The 25192-nt window shown below is 41.8% G+C and overlaps 1 protein-coding gene across 1 annotated transcript in view; it reads left to right on the top strand.

Moving 5' to 3' along the window:
• DOCK3 (dedicator of cytokinesis 3) overlaps positions 1–25192 on the top strand; it is a 558375-nt gene that overhangs the window by 460786 nt on the left and 72397 nt on the right. The window contains 9 exon segments of the mRNA XM_088022140.1: positions 3194–3211; positions 8782–8906; positions 10904–11066; positions 11600–11706; positions 12282–12453; positions 12824–12921; positions 15627–15710; positions 16787–16887; positions 21578–21659. Coding sequence (XP_087878266.1) covers positions 3194–3211; positions 8782–8906; positions 10904–11066; positions 11600–11706; positions 12282–12453; positions 12824–12921; positions 15627–15710; positions 16787–16887; positions 21578–21659 — 950 coding nt within the window.

The following is a 25192-nucleotide window of genomic DNA, read 5'->3' as shown; positions in this document are numbered from 1 at the left end:
ATGAGGGCAAAGCTAGAGAAGTGGATTGAAATAGGCCATCAGAACCAAGGGGACTTTAGGGAATGAGGGAAGGTTAGAGGTGTGGCTCAGATGGAGGGATGGTGGTCTGAAAAGCAGAGGAGATATGAATAAAGAAGGGGAAATCAGAACAAGCAAATAGCTGGTTTTCTGAATGGATTACAGGAGTAGTGGATCTACCCTTCCCATTGAATTTTAATGATCTGGTAAAAGCTTGTTTGCATCTGTTTGAAGAGCCAGGGTAGGCCAGACTGAACTGACTGTGACCACTCTGTATATCACCTATTGGGAGTTCTTCATGGTGCTCTAAATCCCCTTGTTGGAAATATTTGTCAGCACACACCCAAGGGGGAGTATGGCCTGAGCACAGAAGGCCCAGGTGATGGATTCCAGCTGCCTTCCAACTTCTCCCACTGTGCCTGGACTTGTTTTCTCTTGCTGCATCCCCTCCCCATAGACACTGTGAATGCAGAGTAAGCTGCTGGGAACAGACCTCATCTCCTGCTCATGCACACAGAAAGAACTTTTGGGTGGGAAACCTGGGCCACTCAATCAATTCCATGTTTAGCTAAACGCTAGGGAGACTTCATGCTTATAAAGTGCCCCCATCTGACTGTTGGAGAGCAATATCCTTCATAGGACACTTTTTCCATTCTGTCCTGACATCATTCCTTAGCCCTGGTTGTCAGGACAAGAAGAGCCCAGGCAAGTTCTGGCTTCTTGGCAAAATGTCATGGAAGAAAGAAGAGTGGTTACCAAAATTGATCTGGTGATTTTTTATTTTAAGTTAGATATCCAGGCTCATGAGGTAGAGTAATACATTGTAAGAGATATACTTAAAGTCCTTCCTTTCTTTTAAGAACTTGTTTGCCTGACATTTAGACATTTCTTTCCTCTTAACATTCACAGTCAGAGAATTAAAAACCAAATGAACAGAGACTAAAAATGAACAAACTTAAGTCAAAACAATTCTTAAGTAAAGTTTGATTTCAAGAGTTATGTGGTCTAGCCCTCATCTATGGAAAGAAATCTTTTTGTGGAGCACCCCACATCTCTTTGCGTCATTGACAAAACAGTTTAGAAAGTACTTCTGGGTATGCTAGATGAGTCTGGGGAAATCAGTTGTATCAGGCACTGGTGAGACAAGCTAAGGTTAGGAGAGTTTTCCCTCCCCTGGGCAGTGAAGGGACCATCATATAATTTGCAATCCTGAAAGGTCCAGGCCTGGCCTGTGAGTATGCTGCTTCCTGGGTCGTCTGCCTTTGAGTACTGAGTGCTAAAGCTGAAAGTAAGGATTGGTTCACAGGCAGGACACAATCTTTTGTGCGTAATCTGTCTCCTCCTCTCCCTTTCCTCCCCCTGAGGAAAGAGCTTTTTTGCAAATGGCTACCCCCAGGGTTGTGAGCTAACAACTGACTGACAGATCTTTCAGTGCACCCCAAGATACCATCAGAGAGAGTTTGCCTTTCTCAGGCATGGTGATAGAGCTGGCCTGCAGCTTCTGGAGCAACAGGAAAAGTGTACAGGAATGTTTTACATTGCAGTCAACCTGTCTTGGGAAACCATATGCTCAGAAGTCCCTTAGTGAGACTTCTGCAGCTGAACCATGCTTCCCCCATGGGAATGTTGTACCTGGGCTGCAGCCCTGTCTCAGCCCACATAGTGCTGGTATGTCCAAGGTACAAGAAGTTGCAACTTCCTGATACATGGACATACATATGAGAAATGAACAAGGCAATGAATTATGTCAGTAACTGTGAGCATTTCAACACTTAAATTACAGAGTTAAACCAGGCTCCAGCCACACCAGTATCCAACATACCCTTTTGAAAAAGGTCTCTTTGATGGTCTCCCATTGCTCTCCATGGGTGTGTAACACACTGCATGGCCACTGTGAACCAGAGATGTGCTACTCTGTGCCACCACTGAGACTGTACAGCCATCCAGCTCGGCTCGTGACCCGTGGTAGTGAGCAAGAGGCAGGGGTGCTATCGCTCGTGCCCTGGGAGGTCCCAGAGAAGGCACCCCAACCAGGAGATGACATTCTTGATTATAGAAGAAGAACAAATAGATATGGGAATTTAAGCCTAATTTTGAAACTGAACACTCACAGCCTTTTATTGGTTGGTCACCATATTCCTGTGGGTACTTCCTCCTTCTCTCCAAACTCATTTTAGTCCAGTTCAGAAGCTAATAACTCCTCTCCTAGAATTTTCTTTTCAAGAAAATGGGCAGGAAAGACTAGAGCAGGACAAGTGTTCCAGGTGAACAAGTTGGAGTTAACATTGTTCCCAATCAAGTACCCAAAAGAAAACTGCAGGCCAAAACTGTAAACTGAAAGGAATGATTTAAAAGCTTTTGCTCAAGAAGAGGCTGTGCCCTCCTGCAGACCATGCCTGAGCCAGCAGAGCCGTGCCACCATCTTCTACATCCCTCTCGTTCATAGCTTTCCTCTAAAGCCTGTTCCCTGGAGTCAGTAGGAATACAGAGTTCTGTCATGGCTCTGTGGGAATTACATTTTACCTTATTGTATAAGCCTTGAATTTTTAAGGGTTTTCATTTCCTGTGGGCAAAATGGGCCGAGTTTCATATGAGTGACATGGTCTTCCATCGTGTCAGAAGAAACCCGCCCTTTGATTTAATGTGCTCTGACTGAGGACTAGGTTTTTCCCAAAGCAGTAGTTCTCTGACTTGAGTCACCTGCAGGGTTTGGAGAAACAGACTTCTGGGCCCACCCCCAGGAGTTTCTGATACAGTAGGAATGGAATGGGACCCAACGATTTGCATTCCTTACAAGCTCTGAGGTGATGGTAATGCTGCTAGTTTGGGAACCCTTTTGAGAACCATGTCCTAGGAGGGACTCTGCCTTAGGGAGGCTTTATCCCTTCCTGAGTCAGCCCTAGCACAAGGAGTGCTCCTCTCCGGGTTGCTCCAAACTTGCCCTTAGAAGGCAGCTTTGCAGGCATGGCATCCCTCTAGGGGACCCTCTGACTCTTGCCCTTGTGCTCAGAAATACACTCTGTCCTTTGCTTTGACCCTTGATAAAAAGTGCATGCTTCATCACCGACCTGCTAGTGATGTTTTTTTTTTTTTTTTCTCTTTTCCTGTTTGTCTTAATTGTTCTTGTCTCTCTCTCTGCTGTCCCCTCATTCTCGCCCCTTTCTTTCTGGTGCAGAGATGAAGATAGTTGGGTGTAAGTTCCTGCTTTTGTGTGCCCTGTCTGCTTTTTGCCTGCTTTGTTTCCATCTTCATTTGTTTCATGGAATGTTGCAATACTGGGGTGGGGTGTCATGTACATTATTAATCCTTCATCAGCCTCACCTTTTGGGGTAACTGACAAGACATAAAAAAAAAAAAGAAGCTACTAGCCCAGCCTAGAACACAGTATATTACTTTAGGTGTTCCTTAAAATCTGGGGAAACTAAGAACATAAGAACTAGCTGTATAGCTACAGGGGAAGATTTTTAGGAGACACGTCAGCTACTTCCACTGAAAAGAAAATGAAAGGTGCTTATCCCAGGCTACACAGAATCAGAAAGGTAGAAAACTTGTCTTTTCAGCTCTGTTGGACACATCTCACACAAAAGGCAAACACACAGAGACATAACTTTTAAAAGCAAGCTCTCCTCAAAGGGCGTGATGAAAGTATTTACCACAAGTAGATTTACAGGACTGTGGTCAGTCTGAGTGTCAAATGAGGCTTTGGCAATATCTAAGGGATGTTTTAGGAATGATCACTTCTGGTCCCATGACAGAATGGAAGATCATCACATCCTTGACCCAAGAAAGGAATAACCATATATAATGATGTCATACTATGCCCATTCCTGTCTTCCTGGTAAAGCAGAGAATATCACTGGCCTTGTAACAGTAGAAACCAGTAGAAGTGTACACTGAAGACATGGTTTAGAAGTAAAGAACCCATCTCTCCTGGATACTCTAGTCCTCCCAAGAGTCTTTCTTGGGGGGAAGAAGGTCTCTTACTTAAAATAAGAACTACAACAAAATAAAACGTTGGTCTATGCCTGAAACTGTCTAAGTTGAATGGTTGTTAATGTCTCCATATCTCCATGGTGCTGTCAGGAGACTTCACTCCTGTTCTGCCACGAGATAAAATTGGTGTCATCCTGAGCAGGTCGCATCGTCTGCTGAGAGAAGGTTAACTCTAGTTTCACATGGTCTTAAGGGAAAGAAAGCACTATCCTTCCTAATCCTATCTAGAAGTAGACAAGATATAAATAATATAATATTAAATACTGGTATCCTTGAACCCAAAGCCTCCCAATATGTGGTGTGACTAATTTATACAGAAGGAACATGAATATAATAAAGAGTCCAAACAAGTCTGAGTGCTCAAGCCTGTGTGGGCTGTCCTGGATCATTTCTCCTGGGATGGAATTCCACATAGGCTGGAACCATGTGGCCCCAAAATTCCTAGTAAGGCTGGAGTGTCTGGCAGGAGATTCTCTTGCTAACAGATGCTCTGGTGCCTGAGCCAGACCTCAGAAGTTCTGAAACTGCTAGTCTGCTCTCAGAAGAGAGGTGCAAACACATGGTGAGTTCTGTTTCTCCAGTGCCATACTAGGATGCAGGTCTTCAGAGGGTCACACCTGGCCACCAAGGCATGCAGTTCCCTGTCACTGTTGGCTGCAGCTCTGTCACAGTGCTCCCAGCCCCCTAAGATTTCTGGTAGCTGAAAAACAGTTTCCTTCTAAGACCTCTCGCTTAACATAAAGACCCCAGAATGTTTCAGGCCAATCCCTGACGTAATAAGGTGGCCTCAGGTTCATTACCTTGCTCCTTTCCAGCTGCTGCTTGTGTGGACTTACAAGAATCTAGATTTTTGATGTATAGTTGTGGTATAGTGAAACTGTCCTTGACACATAAACACTCCAAGTCAGGTATCAGGAAACTATAGTCCCTGGGCCAAATCCAGCCAGCAGCCTATTTTTGTACCACCCTGCAGCCAAGAATGTTTTTTCACATTTTAAAAGGGGTGTGAAAACAAAGAACATGTAACAGAGACCTATGTGACCCACAGAGCCTAAAATATGTACTCTCTGGCTCCTTACAGAAAAAGTTTGCCCACCTCTGCTTTCTCTTAAGTCTCCTAGTCTCCTGACATGCAGCTGTACCAACAGCTGACATTGGCTACTCTAGCAGACTGTGAAAAGGACAAAGACAATATACTCGGAGGCCCTCCTACAAGAACAACCTCATTCATTCATCTTTGTATTCCAGAAACTTGGTTGCATGTCAACTGAGCGCTAAGCATGCAGAGATATAAGGCATTGCTGATGCTGTTAAATGCTCTGCTAACCTCAGGAAGCAGAGGACATGTAACAAAGGGAGGCAGGGCCGCCCTCAATAATACCCACTCCCCCACCCCACAGAGAAACCTCCCCTTCCCAGAAGCCTCTCAGCATTCCTCGGTGCTGCCTAAGAGCTGCCTAACCCCCCACACGGAGCCAGATTTCATCAGCGTCTTTCCAGCGGACCCCATGGTCTGGTCCCCTGGCATTAAACCCTGGAGAGCATCAGAATCACCTGATGATTTTGTTTGTTTGTTTGATGTATGTACACAAACCCCGCCCAAGACCAACTGGAATCTCACAGGGTAGACGCTAGAAATCTAGTTTTAATAACCTCCCTAGGTGATTAGAATACAGCCAGCCAAATGGTGGTCTGCAAACTAACCTCACAAACCATTGCTCAGGCCTTCTCTTTCCCATCCTCATTGTAGTGTGCTTATCCTCAAACCTCTCCTGGTAATATTTCCTTGCAACTGGTGCTAAAGTTTACAGGAGCCTCCTGGAGACAGTGCCTTAACCCAAACACATGATTCCACTGGTGGGCTTTGTGAGCATATAACATGTAACAGGGACAACTGAAGAGCAGGGAACCTGAGAGGCTATCTGTAAGGCAGGCCTGGGTCATTAGATCCTGGGGGCTTTTCACAATGGCTGCTTCTTAGGTTTTCTCCTAGTTCCCGGAGAATTAGTAGAGAACTCTATTTAAATGATCCCCCAGAGAGCTTTTGATAAGAAGCCTCCAGCAACATTAACTCTCGCAGTTCTCGAAATCGAGGCCATAATTTGCAAAATCGCAACCTATAAAGAAGTCTAATTTCCATTCTGCTGAGAATAGCCCCAGTCTTAGGCAAGTCTGTTCTCCAAATAAAGAGCAGTGAAAGATCTGATGAAATCAAGCTGCTTCAGTCTGTACCTCAGAGGGTATGTTTACTTGTATTGATAAATTTTCTCAGCAAGATATCACTAAAGGCATTCTGTTTAAATAGAAAACTTGAAAAGAATGAAAACTGTAAGAATATCCAGCTCAGTCCTTCCATTTGAAATTGGCATTTTGATTTACAGTGCCCTGGAGTTGCTGCCCAGAAACCATGGGCTCACTCTATAAAATCAACACAGACCAAATTCTGTCATTATCAATCTCCTAGATAATGCCCACTTTTGTATGAGTATTCTATATCATCTGTTGCTAGGAAAAGTTTAAATGTTTCATTTGAAGGACACGTTTACTTATGACTAACTTTTTTATAGGGTCACAGAAATTTAAAATGTTTGTACAAGCTAGAATACTATTGCCAGTAGCCAGTATCTGCTTTTACAAGTCATGTGGATTATCTTAAATAATTTCTAGAGAGTGCTGGTTTAAACCAGAGTAATAGTTTTAAAAAAGTGCCTGTTCTTTAGATTAGACATTAAAATTCTCTATTCACTTTATGCCAAATCAGGCTAGAATTTTAATAATTACTTACATTCCATAGAAAAGCTGATGTTTAACTGAAAGACTTTCATCAAAAGAAGGTCTAAGATGTCGGTTTCAGTTGTTAAAAATTTAAGGTATCACCAACTCTCATTTATCCCAATATAATAGCAATTACCTATAGGAAAGTTCCCATTTAATTTTGAATTTTACTTTCAGGACTGATTTTATTCAGCTCCTGCCCATAGTAGCAAACTGATGGATTTGAGTTTCCCTTCTGCTTTCCTTTCCTAGCCTACCTGCACAACTGAGTGCTATTTTCATGATATGCTAGGAGGCCCAAGCAGAGATGTCCAAAGGAGGCAGATTCAAGCCAGACTCATGAAAATTCAAAGTAGAGGCTCTCCTCACCCAGGAGAGAAGTCTGTGTGAACTGCAGGGATAGACACCCTCTCGGCTGTCCTGCCTATCCAGCAGTTAGTTGCCTTTGTATTTGATTTTCAGAACGAATTTTCCTTTTTCTTCATGGTAGCCTCAGGGCTATTTGGGGAACAGGATTTTTTCACACATTAGAAAAAGTTCTCTGGGCTGTCAGAGAATAAGTAATTGCTTCTTATGGGCTGCTCTTCCCCACTTGAGCGGAAGTATTTTAAGAGCTTCATTATGCAACCAAATAGCCATGGCTGCATTCCTTGTATAGTAAGATGACCTGAAGAATAGAAGGTCTGGTAATGAAGACCTCAAAACCCAGGTATATGCCAGTCCTGGTCTATCATGTTTCATACATAAAAGATGCTAAGACACTTCCACAATCAGAGAGGTCATCTGTGCAGAAAAGGAGTCATCATCATGTATCTCACTTGCTAACCAGAAACAATACCTGGTTATGTCATTGTGATTCCAAGTAAGGAACTTTTAGATGTGCCAGTTTTGCTAAGAACTGAGGTAGAAAGAATATTCTCAATTGGCTTGTTTTGCAAGTTAATCATTCCATCACCTCTCAATTGAATTCTTCAGGCTGCTAACACATCTTCACTTTGGCCTTGTGTGTTTTCCTTTGCCATTTTTTTCCTTTGAAGATTTTTTTCCCAGAGACTTTACTATGTAGGTTTTTTTTTTTTTTTGAAAGTCAAAAGCCCTTCTTTAGAATGTATGAATAAAACTGGTCATGTTACAAAATTAGAAGTTTAGAGCAGCCCAAATGAACTCCCCTTATACATGAACAGACAGTCCCATTCCCCTAAAAAAGGCAGATGTGGTCATTTTTTAGGTCATTTCAGCTTGCAGTTTGAGCTTCTCCTGCCCAGTCTCAAATAGCAGTTATTGGCAAAGTGGGCAGGAGTCAAAGCACAGGGAAGCAACAAGAGCACAGCAGATTGTCACCCCGTGCTTTAGCACCTGTGATTCCGAAGAGTCATCTGCTCCCAGAGCACTTGCCACAAAAAGAAGAAAACATGATAATCCAGTGACCTCCGTCTGGCACTCCAGAAAGGGAAGTGATTTGGAACTAAGCCTTCAGAAGGAAAAAGTAGCGTATCCTCTAGAAAGACTCAGAAGGGTTAAGAGTTGAAAAAAGAAAACCTATAAAAGAAAAAGGAAACTACTTTTTTTTTCTTTTGGAGGGAAAGGAGGAGGGAGTAGTAGTTAAAGCACAGACATGATAATAATAAGTGTTATTCCTGTTGATTCTAAAATCTTTCCCCTTTGGAAGGCTCAGATTTCGGCTATTCTCCTGGAGGGTAGAGAGACTGAGTAGTCACCTATAAGAGGAGAGAAGATTCTCTGCCCCACATTTTCCCACCCTGGACAAGGTGTGGTGAACATCTTTAGAATTCAGACTTAGAGAGCACATGACTAACCAACCTAGTACCACTGCACTGATACTGGTAGATGTCCACCATTATTAACCAAGCTTGCAATGCCCTGAGCACCCACCTGAACCCTGGAGGACCCAAATGCTAGCTAGCTTGGTCCTCCATACAAATGGGGCAGTGTGGATTCTGTGGTCATGAAGACTTGGCATTTCTTTCCCCATAGGCGATATCCGCAATGACCTGTACCTAACCTTGGAGAAGGGGGATTTCGAGAGAGGGGGAAAGAGTGTACAAAAGAATATTGAAGTGACCATGTATGTGCTTTACGCAGATGGAGAAATATTGAAGGTAAGATTTGCCAGTCAGTTTGGAATGGAGGCTAATCCTGTAGTAATTCTAGTGACTCTATGGACCTTATCCAGAGACCCATTCTCATCAAGCAGACCTCACTCAAATCACTGCATATGCATTCCTCTCTGCCTTTTCTTTCTTCAGGGAAACCCTGATGATGACTTCCAGTGTCATACAGCCTGTGTAGAAATTCTTCCTAGGCACTATGAATTGTGCAAGACTGTTGAATCACAGATCTGCATCTCTGAAACAAATAATACATTATATGTTTAAAAAAAGAAGAAGAAGAAGAAGAAGATAGCAGGAGGGGAAGAATGAAGGGGGGAAAATCAGAGGGGGAGATGAACCATGAGAAACGATGGACTCTGAGAAACAAACTGAGGGTTCTAGAGGGGAGGGGGGGTGGGAGGATGGGTTAGCCTGGTGATGGGTATTAAAGAGGGCACCTACTGCGTGGAGCACTGGGTGTTACACGCAAACAATAAATCATGGAACACTACATTAAAAAAAAAAAAATTCTTCCTAGTGTCTGACCTCAATCCTTCCTGCTCCAATTTAGACCTATTCCCTCTAGTTCTGTCCTACATGTTACTTTTTCTGCCATTCTGTCTCTCATCAAGCTGCTTACTTTTGGTAACTGTTATTAGGTCCCACTCTTTTTGTTCCTTGAGTCAATAAAACTACATTGGCTTTTTGATCAAAGGTGGGACTTAGGCACTCACTTGCTGGTACCAAGTTATGTGTGTGACAAGGAACAGCAGAGTCAGGCAGGCTCTAAAAAGATTATTTCCAGCCAATGCCAGTATAAAGATGCAAGTATATATTCTGTCACTTTTCATTCAAAGTGAGGACCTGGAGTGCTGTTTTTCCACTGTCAGTATTTCAGTTGTTCCCTCAGTCATATCATGGTGAAGTCCCTGGCAAATAACAAGGCATCATTTGCATAGCACTTGATAGAAGGCAAATCATTCTTTTACAGACCTCGCTCCTGTATTTGACAATAGCCTTGTGAGGCAGGCAGAACAGGAATGATCATACACATTTTGTGGAATTAGTGCAAATTAGGTGCAATTAGTCAAAATCATCTCCCAAAGCTAGAAAGAAATAGAGAAGAATCTTTAATTGGTGGTAGAAACAATGATTTGTATTTCATTTTAAAAACCCACCTCCAGAAAATAAATTAACTTTAAAAAGAAGGAGAGGGCACCTGGCTGGCTCAGTTGGAAGAGCATGTGATTCTTGATCTCAGGGTCTTGAGTTCGAGCCCCATGTTGGGTGTAGAGATTTTACTAAAAAAAAAATAATAATAATAATTTTAAAAACCTACCTCAAGGACTAAGGCATGTCCATTGTTTGCATGGATAATGTCAAGGTCAGTAGAGTTGTCAGCTGCTCACACCGCCCTTGTGCAGACAGGGAGCTGCTCCTGATTGTATTACGTGCGACTTCCTGTCTTCCAGGAAGATGGGACTACATCTTCATGGCAATATTTGGAAACAGGGTCAAGTTAAATCTGGTTCTGCCTTATCTATATCCAAGGACAGTCAGCCAAGAGCAACCTAAAATGCCAGTGCAATATTGGGGTAAGGAAGATTAGAAAACAAGCTCTCCCTGCTTTATAAATTAATTAATTTTCTGATCGGGTAAAGTGTCATGTACAGTTGAATTCTCCTATGGAGTTCACTGTTTCCTTTCTGAATGCGAATGAGTGGTTCAGATACGCTGTTCAGCTTTCCTCCAGTTTATTGAGCAGTGTGTATGGTTACTTCTGCCCCAAGGAAAAGAAGGAGCATTGTTGACCATGGATTCTTTATGCTATCTACACAGTTGTCTCCAAAAGTATTGAATTTCAAGTCAAATGAATTTTTTCATCTTGTAGATTTGGCCTGATGGGAAAATAGGACCTGCACAAAGGAGAAAATGTCCTAGTGCCAGAGAGAAATCCAGGGGCTTCCTCCAGGAAGATGACACTTTATTTTGCTTCTCTCTTTCAGGATTGCATAAGCTTGGGTTCAGGAGAGCCAAATAGGAGCTCCTACCACTCCTTTGTCCTCTACCACAGTAATAGTCCTCGCTGGGGAGAGATTATCAAATTGCCCATCCCCATCGACCGGTTCCGGGGCTCCCACCTGCGCTTCGAGTTCAGACATTGTTCCAGTGAGTGAGACTTCTCTCCACATTCCTTGGAGGATATGAATATTCTCTTGTCTCAGAACTCTTTCCTCAGAAAGAGAATTCAGAGGGTTCTTATTATTGGGGCAAGAAAATGAGGAGTTCTGAATAAATGGGTACTCAGGCATGGGATGTCATCAGAGGTTGTTCTTTAGACAGTGACTCAAACCATGGGGTCTGGTACTGGCCCTTCCTAGTGTCTGACCCAGACACTGGATAATTACCAGTGTCATTCTCCTTTGGGTGTTTCCTTTCTACATATTAAACTGTTTCTTAAAGAGCCTCTGGTTTATCAAGACCAGCAATCAGTTTCTATTTCAGTCTAAGTAGCCTGTGTATCTTGGGATATAAATGGAAACTCAGTCCAGTACGTTTCTCATCATTACTGCAGTCAGGTAGATACCTAATTAATGAAAGCAAGGGACGAAGAAGTAAATGCGGGTGATAGCACAAGGGGAATTTCTGTTAAAAAAACAAAGTGAGGGGCAAAAACAACTAACACTTAGCTCTGGTTGCAGCAAAGGACAAAGGGGAAAAGAAACTCTTTGGCTTTGCATTCTCACCCCTGATGCGGGATGATGGCACCACTCTCTCAGATGACATCCATGAGCTCTATGTGTACAAGGTATGGAGCCTGGCTGTCTCACACCTCAACCCTCACACTCCTGAGACCACTCTCACACATGGTTCTCAGTTACATGGTTTTCAGTGGGCAGGCCAAAGGATCCAGGGTTGTGCGCTGGTGGATGACAGCAGGACAGCTGTGGGCAGGCTTTGTCTTCTAACTACAGTGGCCTCCTTCCCACAAGTAATGCCAGCAGGCCCTTTGTGTCCCACCTCCCACTTCACAAGTAATGGAAGTCTGTTACCAACTCTTCTGTGCCGCTGTGGCCTTGGCTAGTACATTCAGAGACCTGCCATTTGAGATCATGGTTCTGTCAGCTGTCACAACACAGCTGCCTTCCAGAGTTGCCCGCACACCAGGTAGAGGCCACCTGCCCCACCATGTTCTCTTTAAGAGGCACATGAGCCATTCTGGGGAGTTTCCAAACAGAAAGCACTCTTCTAAGAGGACCTGAGGCCCAAGATCTAGCCTCAGGAAGATGAGAGCAAACATCAACATAAAAAAAAATCTCCTGCGACCTTTTTACACATGGCATGGTTCAGGAAACATTCTGTGTTCTCTACCTTTGCCTACAGTGTGATGAGAATAGCACGTTTAACAACCATGCTCTGTACCTGGGCTTGCCCTGCTGCAAAGAGGACTACAATGGCTGCCCCAACATCCCCTCCAGCCTCATCTTCCAGCGCAGCACCAAAGAGTCTTTCTTCATCTCCACACAGCTCTCCTCCACCAAACTCACCCAGAATGGTAGGTGATGGGATCTGCAGAGGGGGCTGCCCTCCTTGTCCTCAGTGGCTGATTTCATGTTGCTGATGCATGCTAAGGGAGACAGAAATTTGTTGCTTTTTCATGCCACAATGAGGGAATTCTTTTCACCTGCAGTTGGAGGAACCACTTGGCAATAGCAGCCTGTAAGATTTCCCATGGTTTTAGTAGCTCCGGAGTATACCTCCAGATTTCACCTATGTGTCTTTGGCCTTGACGTTGGCACTAAAGAGACTGTTGTAATGCTTGTGGCTGTTTCTCTTCATCTAGATTCCACCGGGCAGGGAGGGTCTGGGCCTTGCTTGTCCTTGGCATGGCCAGTGTTCACCATCTTTTGCACTTGCTTTTTTAGTGGACCTCCTTGCTCTGCTGAAATGGAAGGCTTTTCCAGACCGGATCATGGACATCCTAGGGCGGCTGCGGCACGTCAGTGGGGAAGAAATTGTTAAGGTGGGTCTTCCTGAAATTCATACATGCTGCCTGAGCAAGAATCTGGGCAGAAGGCCTTACTTCTCCTTGATTTCTACCAGTATCCCTCTGAGACCATTTCTTGAAATATAACTAGATGAGTAGAAATAAAGTCGTTTTTCTTTTTTTCTTTTCATTTCTTTCTTTCTTTCTTTTTCTTTTTTCTTTCTTTTTTTCTTTCGTTCTCTTTCTTTCTTTCTTTCTTTCTTTCTTTCTTTCTTTTGTTAGCTTCTCTTTTTAAAGGAGGTATCACATCGGGCTTATTATCTTTCAGAAACTATATTTAAGTTATAAACCCTATTTTCTGACTTTTCTTCCTAGAAAGCAAAACAATAATTAGAGGGTAGTGGTCAAAGCATCCTCTCAGAAACACACCCGGTGCTTTGTGCTGCCTCCTCTCCTTTCCTTAGATCTCTTTCTCATTTTCCTTATTTGTAACCCTTTTACCACAAACCTAGCCTGAAGTTTTTCTGGCTCTACTGGCTTGATTATCTAGAAGAACTCTAAATACTCTCCATTAACCTATAGCTACTGATTTTGCCCAGTCTCCCCCACTTAGAGTCCATACTAGGGATGCCTCCCCACTCCCTGTCTCAACTGCTTTCTCTAGGTACCTTTGTGACATTTCCCATCTAATGACCTGAGCAGGCTGACAACACTACCAGTCCCCAATTGTCTTCTGTAGGGCTTCTCTGCATTGTGCAGAGTGTTTGCCCACCTGGTTTTAGCTCAAGAAAACTCCCAGATACCTCCTGATGGTGTAAGCCCCACAGGTAGATTCTACACAATGGACTGAACTCTGCTCAGGAAAATGGAGCTGCTTTGGATGATCAGCAAGAGCAGTGGAATGTAGGATAGAGACTAAATTTCAAGAAGGCAGCTTGTCGATCAGTGAGCTTTCTTAGTTCTGTCATTGTAATTACCAAATCAATGAGTACTGATAACCTTTCATTTTACAGGACCATTGACTCCGTAACATACACGGTGTCTCCAAACAAGAAACAGTTTTAAAGTCTGTATACCTCTATGTGTTTTTATGAAGTCTTGTCTGAATTTTGTTTTCATCAATTAATCAGAGTATCATCAATTTTTTAAAAAGAACTCTTAAACAAGCTAATACTAGTTTTGTTTTGTTTTGTTTTGCTTTGCTTTGCTTTGCTTTATTTTGTTTGGGGGGGTGGCAGAGGGAGAGAGAGAATCTTAGGCAGGCTCCACACCCAGCACAAACCTGACGTGGGCTCGATCCCACGACCCTGAGATCAGGACCCTGAGACCAGGACCCTGAGATCATGACCTGAGCTGAAATTAAGAGTTGGGCACGTAACCAACTGAGCCACCCAGGCGCCCCTACTAATACTAGTTTTTGAAACTGAAGATTGGTTTATTCTCAGGGCATTTTTTTTCTTCTAAACATATTAAAAATATCAATTAGCAAACAGAAGGGTATTTTAAAAAACCTGTAATCTTTTTAAGTCTGAGTTGTTGTATTCCTGATAAGAGAATATCCTATCAGCATATCTGGTTTTAGCATCAATAATTGATCTCAAGCCACCAGAAGAGAGTGTGAAAAGAATCTGCTAGAATTTTAAAATATTTTTTTTCCTTTTTTTTTTAAAGATTTTATTTATTAACCTGACTGAGAGCGTGCACAAGCGGGGGGGGGCAGGCAGCGGGAGAGGGAAAAGCAGACTCCCCACCAAGCAGGGAGCCTGATGCGGGCCTGGATCCCAGGACCCTGAGATCATGACCTGAACCGAAGGCAGATGCTTAACCGACTGAGCCACCCAGGCGCCTCCTTTTTTTTTTTTACTTTTTATTAGAATATTTCAAACATACACAAAAGTAAAATAGTAGAAAGAACCCTAGGAGTACCTATCACCTAGCACCAGCAATCATCAGCCTGTGGCCACTCTTGCCCATCAACACCCCCATCCACACCTGCCACTTTAGACACTGCTAGGAAATAAATTGTAAACATTGTATCATTCAGTTGCCTTTTGACCAACAAAATGTTAGATTTGATTTTTAAAGACTGTCAGTATCCATGAGTATTTATCATCCTCTGCCTTGGATTTTGCATCTTAGAAACAAAAAACAAGAAAACAAAAACAAAATGGTGCTTCCAGATCTTTTACCCTCATTGATAGCCCTCAGCAGCAGCTTTCTCCCTTCTCCTGGAATACTGATTTCTAGACCAAAACATGGTTTCTGTAGTTAAGGCCTAGCCTGCCACCCCTTCATTCAAGTGTCCTCTATAGAGTTAGGCCACAGCAGAGAGTAAGGGACTACTGCTCTCTTTGGAGTCCTGGGAAAGTGAGCTCTTTTTCTTAAAATGAATTTGGCATCAGAATCACTTACGTTGTCTTTATTTCAAAGTTATAATTCTACATGGGTATCCTGTGTTTTTTAGGTAATTGCTCTTTCTTTAGAAGTTTAGCACTCAACCAAGAGAAAGAGCCTCTCCAAATCTCTCTTATGGTCCTTTGGGCTGTACACAAACACCCTGAGTATACCTAGTTATCCCTTAGTTAGGTGGAGGTGGGATACTCAATTTTTTCTAAGTGGTGATTTGAGATCTTAGGAGATTTTTTAGTTTGTTTATTGGGAGATTAAACTCATTGGTGTATGGAAGTTTGACCATGTGTACAAGGTCCTAAGACTTGAGCCCTCTGATTTTTATGTTACAGTTTCTGCAAGACATTTTAGATACACTCTTTGTGATTTTGGATGATAATACAGAGAAATATGGCCTGTTGGTGTTTCAGTCTTTGGTAAGTCTCACCCTTTCTGACTTTCATTTTTGTTAGTTATTTCTGTCACATGTTTTTAAAAATCCAAGGGAAGCAGTTTATTAGAATGAGTCAATACAAGGTACAGATGTTTCCAACACAAAAGGGGCTGAGGAGTGTCACCCAAGGAAGACCAACCAACCAACTTCCCAGGCAGATCCCTACAACATCAAATTTGAAGAATTCAGCCTGGTCAGGTCTGGGCCTCAACTTTGTAGTTCTGATACTCAGTCTCATCACTGTTGCAGAGTTGCCTAGACCCTGAAATAGAGACCTACACCAACAAAATGCTCAGAGATGAATATAGGAAACCAGATGGCCTATTCTTTCACCTGCACAGTAGGATATAACCACCAGAAAGAGCAGAGACTCACCCATGCTGGTCTGAGCATCACACTGTCTCCCTGTGTACAGTTGTTTGGGAACCAGAGTCTCCAGAGGTTGCTTAGTGAGAATGGACAGTGGTTTGAATGTTCAGTGCATTTAGCTTAATAGATCCAGTCCCATAGGAGTGCTGTACATTCAAGAGGAACCACATACTATAAGTCTACCTAACAGATGAGGAGCAGAGGTAAGAGTTAAATAGTTTGCATAGTTTGGCCTTTTGGCTTTTCTTCTTCCTTGCTCTCCTGGCCAGCCAGCCCCATTTCTGAAGGGCACAGCCTTTCATAGGCTGAGCTGGCTCAGAGGATAATCTTTTTTTTCTCTCTTTTCCAAGTTTTTTGAGACACCTTTGTATTTATGCCACCATACACAGGTATCGTTTTGCTTTTTCCTAATCTATATTACACCACCCAGCATTATTGTGAAGAGATTCAGAGTAACACTGGCACAGACAGATGAGCCCCAAGTCCAAATTCAGAGGCTGGGGGCTGTAGGAATAGAACAGACAAGACAGAAATACAGACACAGAATAGAAATCTTACATTCTCTGCCTGTGGGCAACACTAGAGAAAACACTGAGAGTTTGTCATTCCTTAAAGAAGCAAGAATTCTGTTTTCTGCTGGAGATAAGTCTGAGGCCTCCAGTGAACCCTGGTACCCTCTATCTCCTCCAGGTATTCATCATCAACCTGCTCAGAGACATCAAGTATTTCCACTTCCGGCCTGTAATGGACACATACATCCAGAAACACTTTGCTGGAGCCCTGGCATACAAGTAAGTTCCATTTGGCATCATTATTAGGACTTGTGTTTGAATAGAAAGACAGGCTTAAAAAAAGTTCAGTGACAACCAGCATTCATTCAGCTGACCTTTTTTTTTTTTACTTAATTTTTTTCCAATTGTAGTAAAATACATAGAATATAAAATACCTATTTTTAAGTGTATAGCTCAGTGGCATTGAGTATGTTCACATTGTTGTACAACCATCACCACCATCCATCTCCAGAACTTTTTTCAGCTTGCAAAACTGAAATTCTGTACCCATTAAATATTAACTCCCCATCACCCCTTCCCCTTCTGCTGCCTCTGGGCAACCACCATCATACTCTGTCTCTGAATGTGCCTGTTCTACGTACCTCATGTCAATTGAATCATACAATACTTGTCTATTTGTGTCTGGCTTATTTCATTTACCATAATGTCTTCAAGGTTCATCCATGTAGCATGTGTCAGAATTTCCTTCCTTTTAAAAGCTGAATAGTGTTCTATTGTACATACATACCACATTTTGTTTATCTACTTACCCGTCGATGAATACTCGGGTTGCTCTCCCCTTTTAGTTATTGTGAATAATGCTGCTATGAACATGGATATACAAATATCTCTTCAAGACCCTGCTTTCTGTCCTGTTTGACATATACCCAGAAGTGGCATTACTGGTTCATAAGGTAGTTCTATTTTTAATTTTTTGAGGAATCACCATACTGTTTTCCACAGCAGCTGCACCATTTTACATTCCCACCAACAGTGTACAAGGGTGTTCAATTTCTCCATGTCCTCAAGCTAAGACTTGTTATTTTCTGTTGTGTTTTTTGGAAGGAGTGGGGGGTTTTATAGTAATAATCCTTAATTGGTGTGAAGTGGTATATCATCGTGGTTTTGATTTGCATTTCCCTAATGATTAATGATGCTGAGCATCTCTTCATGTATTTATTGACCATTTGTATATCTTCTTTGGAGAAAAATTTATTCAAGTCCTTTTGGGTGTTGAGTTTGAGAAGTTCTTTATAGATCTTGGATATCAGCCCTTTGTCTGTAGTGTCATTTGCAAATATCTTCCCCGTTCTGTGGGTTGCCTCTTTGTTTTGTTAACTGTTTCCTTTGCTGTGCAGAAGCTTTTTATCTTGATGAAGTCCCAAAAGTTCATTTTCGCTTTTGTTTCCCTTGCCTTTGGAGATGTGTCTTGAAAGAAGTTTCTGTGGCCGATGTTGAAGAGGTTACTGCCTATGTTCTCCTCTAGGATTTTGATGGATTCCTGTCTCACATTGAGGTCTTTCATCCATTTTGAGTTTATCTTTGTGTATGGTGTAAGAGAATGGTTGAGTTTCATTCTTCTGTATATAGCTGTCCAATTTTCCCAGCACCATTTATTGAAGAGGCTGTCTTTTTTCCATTGCATGTTTTTTCCTGCTTTGTCGAAGATTATTTGACCATAGAGTTGAGGGTTCATATCTGGGCTCTCTATTCTGTTCCATTGGTCTATGTGTGTGTTTTTGTGCCAGTACCATGCTGTCTTGGTGATCACAGCTTTGTAATATAGCTTGAAATCAGGCAATGTGAAGCCCCCAGGTTTGTTTTTCTTTTTCAACATTTCCTTGGAGATTCAGGGTCTTTTCTGATTCCATACAAAGTCTTTTGCCCATTTTTTAAACATTCTGTTCAGTGTTTTATTGTTGAGCTGTAGGAATTCTTTTTTTTTTTTATACTTTTATTTGGCAATCAGCGATTAGTTCTCATCTACATTAACTGTCTGTAGATTTTGAAAGTGGTGACAGGTACATAGATAACCAGTGTGTAGAGCTTGTTTAGTGAATCTTCATCCTCATTACGTTTTCTGAACAACTGCAGATGGATACAATATGGAACATTCCTTATTCCTTTGGCCCAGACATCTTTGTTGAGCCTGGTGTCGATGCGCACATCTGGAGTTCCCATCTCCTTTATGGCAAATTTCTGGATCTCTTTGAGTGCCCGAGGGGCATGCTTCTTGAAACCCACTCCATGGATGTGCTTGTGAATGTTGATGGTGTATTATCTGGTCACTACCTCGTTGATGGTAGAACTACCCTTCTTCTTCTTGCCACCCTTCTTCTTGGGAGCCATTCTGCCCAGCCCTGGTTGGAAAGGGTCTGTAGGAATTCTTTATATAATCTAGACATTAACCTCTTGTCAGGTACACAATTTGCAAATATTTTCTCCCATTGCCTTTCTTTCTGTCGATTGTGTCTTTTGATATATAGAAGTTCTCAATTTTGATATAGTCCTGCTTATCTATTTTTTCTTTTGTTTCCTGTGCTTTTGATGACATATCCAAGAAGTCATTGCTAAATCCAATGTCATAGAGCTTTTCCCCTATATTTTTGTATACAAGTTTAATTTATAGTTTTAGCTCTTACATTTAGGTCTTTGATACATTTTGAGTTAATTTTTGTTTATTGTGTAACAGAATCCAACTTCATTCTTTTGCACATTGATATCTAGCTTTCCTAATATAATTATTGAAAAGACTATCCTATCCCCATTGAATGGTCTTGGCACCCTTGTTGAAAATCATTTGACCATCTCTGTGAGGATTTATTTCTGGGCTATGTTATTCTGTTGATGTGTATGTCTGTCTTTATGCCAGTACCTTGCTGTTTTGGTTATTGTAACTTTGTAGTAAGTTTTGAAATCAGGAAGTATGAGCCCTCTAAATTTTTCTTCTTTTTCAATATTGTTTTGGCTATTTGGGGATCCTTGAGATTCCATAAGAACTGCAGGATGAATTTTTCTATTTCTGCAAAAAGTGCTGTTGGGATTTTGGTAGAGATTGCATTGAATCTGTAGGTCACTTTAGTTAGTGTTGGCATCTTAATAGTTTTAGTCTTGCAATCAGTGAACATGAGTGTCTTTCCATTTATTAATATCTTCTTTAATTTCTCTCAGCAACATTTTATAGTTTTCAAAGTATGAGTCTACAAGTCTTTCACCTCTTTGGTTAAGTTAGTCCTAAGTATTTTATTCTTTTTTGATGCTGCTATAAATGGATTTTTTTCCCTTCATTTCCTTCTTGAAGTACTCACTATAAGTGTATAGAAATGCAAATAATTTTTATATTAATTTTATATCCTGCAATTTTGCTGAATTCATTTATTAATTCTAAGAGTTTTTTGTGGAATCTTCAGTTTTTTTCTACATATAAGACCATATCATCTGCAAACAAAGATAATTTTGTTTCTTCCTTTCCAGTTTGGATGCCTTTTACTACTTTTTCTTGCCTAACTGTTCTTCCAGTACTATGTTGAATAGAAGTGGCAAGAACAGGCATCCTTGCCTTATTTCTAATCTTAGAGGAACAACTTTCTTTCACTATTGATTAGGATATTAGCTGTGGTCTTTGAGCTGACATTTTTTTTTCAATTTCCTCATTTTTTATTATTAACATATAATGTATTATTTGTTCCAGGGGTACAGGTCTGTGATTCATCAGTCTTACACAATTCACAGCACTCACCATAGCACATACCCTCCCCAGGGTCCATCATCCAGCCACCCCATCCCTCCCACCCCCCTCCACTCCAGCAACCCTCAGTTTATTTCCTGAGATTAAGAGTGAGCTGACATTTTAAACCATAGTTTACTACACAGTTGTCATACTTTTCCTTCTAATAAATGGTGGCAAAGCTAATAAAAGTTAATCTTGCTTTTTCCGTGAGAAACATGTGAATAAGTAAATATAGCACCCACAAATAAATGTCAAAGAAATAAAAAGTTGATAAAAGATATAAATAGTTAACATGGGAAACAAAGGCTGTCTAAAACAATTAAAGCAAAAAAAATTAAAATGAAAAAATAAAACCATTAAATAAAAATGTCACCACTTTCTTCTGTAGAATTAGCACAATTTTTTAAAATATAAGTAAAACCCAAGGGTGACGAGGCTGTGGAGTCACTGGAACTCCGGTGCTTTGATGTCACTCTGTAGAGCAGGCACCATGCTGTGCTTTAAGCGTGTCATCCTCTCATTAGTATTCACAATAACTTCAAAATGTACTATTGTTTTCTCTATATTTTAAATGAAGAAAATGGCACAGAAGGATCAGATAACTTGCCCAAGGATACATAGCTAGAAATTGATAGGCCCCAGATGTGAACCCTGCTGTCTGACCAAGGCCTGTACTTGACTTCTGTGCCCTGTTGCCACGTAAGGAACAGGCCTTCTGATCCTGTCATCTCCCTTCACTCAGGTTACTTGGTCCTAAGGAAATAAAATATATGAGATAAAGGGGGAGCAAGGCGGGGCACACGGGACTGGATACCTTTATCTGTGTCTACTATTTACTAGTCATTGTTGTATGTTCTAGAGACACAGCAGGTTTCGACAAAACAAAAATACATGCAAAATCCAGGACTTTGGGGAAACTTTCTTATAATCAAAGAAGAAATATGTCAGGGAGAGTGAGAAAGAATGATTATAATTGCTAATTAAAATGTAGCAACTCTATGGATGAGGTATGTTGTCTGAATGAGGTATGTTGTCTGGTCTAAAATGATCTGGAGATTCCACAACTGTAACGGATCCATCACTCCATTCTGGCTCATCAACAGCATATTATTCCTGTGCGGCTAATTCTGGGCTGCAAAAATTTCAAGCTGCATTGCTTCTGAATTAAAGTGGGGTTTCTGGAACTGTTCTCTTTCCCAGGGAGCTCATCCGCTGTTTGAAGTGGTACATGGACTGCTCAGCAGAACTGATTCGACAGGACCACATTCAGGAAGCCATGCGGGTAATGTACTGAGCTCACTATACATAAAGGGCCCACCCTGCAGTTGTTTGTCAGTAATGTCAGTGGTTTATAGTGTGCAGGACAAGTGTAGATATCCTAGTACACTGGCCTGCTTTCAGGAACGCCTTGGACCACATAATTCCCCTTTCTTCACCTTGATTTTGCCCCAGAAGATCTTGTTTGTCTTAAGGTGGGAAGGATGGATGATGTGCATTTAGCTCCTGGCCATCCTTCCTGCCTGGTTTTTGCCAACAGCATCCAAATCTGCTTCCACTGGCTAAAGTATCGTATCTCCTTCTAAACCAGTGTTGGTGGCAACATTGATTAGAATTAAGATCTTTCAGCACTTTTCCCTTGTTCAGTGGTTACTAAACATTGGTTTTAAAACTGTTTTAAGTGAAAAGAGCTGAGTGTGAATGCACTATATATGGATATGTTGAGAAGAAGATAATCTTAAAACCTTGACCTTTGGAGGAATCCAGGGTCCCCCATGACAGCACCCTTGTGTGGACAGGTCCCACAATAAGGCAGCCTTTTGCATTTCTGGGCAGCTCCAGTTTTCAGGGGATCATCCTCATTGTGAGTTAACTTCACTTTCTGGTAACTTCTTTTCATGGTACTGCTTCTACCATAGAGAATCATCTATGAGAATATTGATCCCTCTTTTGCTCGACAGTTCTCCAGATAGCTATTTAAAGAAAGCTGCCATATCCTCTGAGAACTCACAGCAAGTCTATGCTTTCTCCCTTTCTACCCCTACATTTTCTTGTTCTTGAGTTACTTTTTTTTTTAGTTGCTTTTTAAGCATGTCTTTCCTGCCCTTTCCAGTTAGCAATAAAAGAAGAATGGTAACAAAGCTGTTCTGCTTTTTCTCTGTTCCCTTTTAATTTCACATCATGGGCTATAAGTACTACCGGGCCTGTGATTTTGCTGTTCTTGCCACATGGTAACAAGTGAGATGGGGGTTTCCCCAAGCATCGTCAGATTGAAGAGGCAAAATCAAATCATAGGTCCATGTTCCCCTACCTCTTCTGTGTACATCCTGTAAAAATATAAGGCCACAAGTGTTATTTCTGTGCTCCTTCATATAATACATATCTACAAAGCAGTTAGCATCTGCTGTGGGCGCTAGGATGCAGAGATGAGTAAGACAGGCCTCTACCCTTGAAGAAAACGTCCCCAGTGAAGCGTGAGCTCAGGTATAGAGCAGGGTTCTGAGTGTGACGTGGAGGCAGGGCCCAGGGTCTGTTCTTCTCTCAACCCAGTACCTGTCAGGTGCCTCATACAGTATTTGAGGGGATAGAAATTGAGTTAAATGTAAAAGATGCTATGTGAGTCCCAAAATTAATTGCTCAGGATACTGGAGAAAGCATCACAGATGAAGTTGTTTTCTCCTAAGAATCATTCAGTCACTTGATGTTGCTTGGTACCTGCCATGTGTCAAACACTGTAGTAGCCCCTGGGGATTCAGCAGGGGCCCAAGCAGAAAAGGCTAGGCCTTCATAGTACTTCCATCCAAGTGGAGGAAAGACAGACAAACATGTAACACTGATAAATACACAAAGTCAGTGAAAAAAGAAAAAACTTGAGGGAGTAAACAGGATCATAGGATAGACTGGCTGGAAGGGAAGGTTTACTTGAGATCAAGGTTTTAAGGAAAGCCCCTCTGAGGAAGTGACCTCTGGGCTGAAATCAGCATGCAGGCCTGGGGGATGAGCATTCCAGACAGAGGAAACAACATGTTTAAAAGCCTCGTTGAGGGGTGCCAGGGTGGCTTAATTGGTTAAGCATCTGACTCTTGATTTCAGCTCAGGTCATGATCTCAGGGTTGTGAGATCAAACCCCACATTAGGCTCTGCACTGGGCGTGGAACCTGCTTAAGATTCTCTCTCTCCCTCTGCCTCTCCCCTCCCTCTCTAAAAAAAAAAAAAGGGCCTAGGAAGCTTGATTTTTTCAAGCAACCAAAAAGTGGCTGTTGTGACCAAAGCAGAAGATTTCAAATGTTAAATTGGATGGGAGGTGACAGAAAGGAAGAACTGAGGCTGGTTCCGAGGAGTCTGGCCAAATCTTGATGTCAGGGTTACTTTGGGAGATGTTCTTCAGGAGAAGATCAGGTTTGGGTGGAGAGAAGCAAGATTTCCCTTTGAGGGAGCACTTCTCTGAGGTACTTTCATACTTATTCTCATTTCAAGCTTGTTTGAATGGCATCTCATACTAATGCATCCAGTACTAAGATTTTATCAGGTCATTTCCCCTTCTTCATCCAATTTTAGTTGATAAGTCCTCTTGACTAAACCAGTAAGTCTCTGTCCAATCCTCTTTCCATCCTTCATGGGATACACAAGGTCCTGGCCTGGCAACTCTCATTGTGGTGTGGACCAGGAAACCTCTTCTTTATTACTCTTGATTCAATACATCTTGCCCCCCACACCCCATCTCTTCCTTTCACTTTCAAAGTCTTGGCTTTCTAAGAAAGTTTGACCACTAAGGAAGATGAAAATAAAGAGTCCTTTGTTTTCTTACTTGGTTCTTTTGTTTGTTCCCTTGTGAATGACCTGTAGGAGGTATCTTTGGTGAGTTCGAAGATGGTATTTGGCAAGGTGTTCTAAAAAGATAGCACATTTTCACTACATCAGGTCCCCCAGGGAACCATGAGGAGGAAAAGCAGGCACAGTGGATCTTCTTTGTGATGGAAAGGTTGTAATAACTCTTAGGATCTCTTTTCCTTTCGAGTTTATTAACTTAAGTGGAACTGGACAGCGCAGATGCTTCACCCACAGTTATGTGTTCCATTGTCTCCACACAGGGTGGGAAGCACCGTTGAATTTTGAATAAATTTCATAGGCTCTACCACTCATGACCAGGAACTGCAAGCAGTTTTGCTCTCTGGTTCTGCCCTTCGCTATGAAATGAGTAGATGTTTCAAGCCATTCAATATATCTCTGTGTTAGCCATTTCAAACTGGAAAAAAAAAAAAAGCTGGTCATGAGGAAAACATTTTCCTTTTTAAAATTAGAGTATGTAGCACAGATTTTCCTGGTTCTTTTCAGACCAGGCATTAACAAGCTACCAGAATGGAGGCTGTAGCATTCATGCTGATGAGGCCACACACCATAATTTTTTCTACTGGTACAAGCCTTGGAAGTTGCATTTTTCTGACCTAGCCATTCTACAATGCCAACTGAATTCTATATGGGCCACAAAACCAAACCAAACCTTGTTTTGTTTTGCCAAACCTTCTGATACATGCATAGGTCATAAAAGGTAGCTTGAGAATTATTTCCTATTATATATTTCAAGTAGCTGAACTCCATTTCTTTCATCCTTGGATAAGTTTCTCCCCAGTGTCTCTGCCTTTCCAGTGTCTGGGGAATCTGTGGCATTTCTTTGATTGGAAAGCATAGTCTTGGATTTTCATTCTGTTCTTTTAAAAGATAATTACTCTGCTCATAAGCATGAGCCAAGCTGCAGGGACTCCCCAGAATTAGATTCTGCTCCTACAACATGTTATGGGAGCTTCATCTTCTGCACTG

This window comes from Eumetopias jubatus, unplaced genomic scaffold (assembly GCF_037043125.1).
Source record: "Eumetopias jubatus isolate StellerSeaLion01/CBP00866 unplaced genomic scaffold, mEumJub1_p1.0 scaffold_1, whole genome shotgun sequence".
Classification (NCBI taxonomy): Eukaryota; Metazoa; Chordata; class Mammalia; order Carnivora; family Otariidae; genus Eumetopias; species Eumetopias jubatus.
This window is presented reverse-complemented; position numbering and strand designations above follow the sequence as displayed.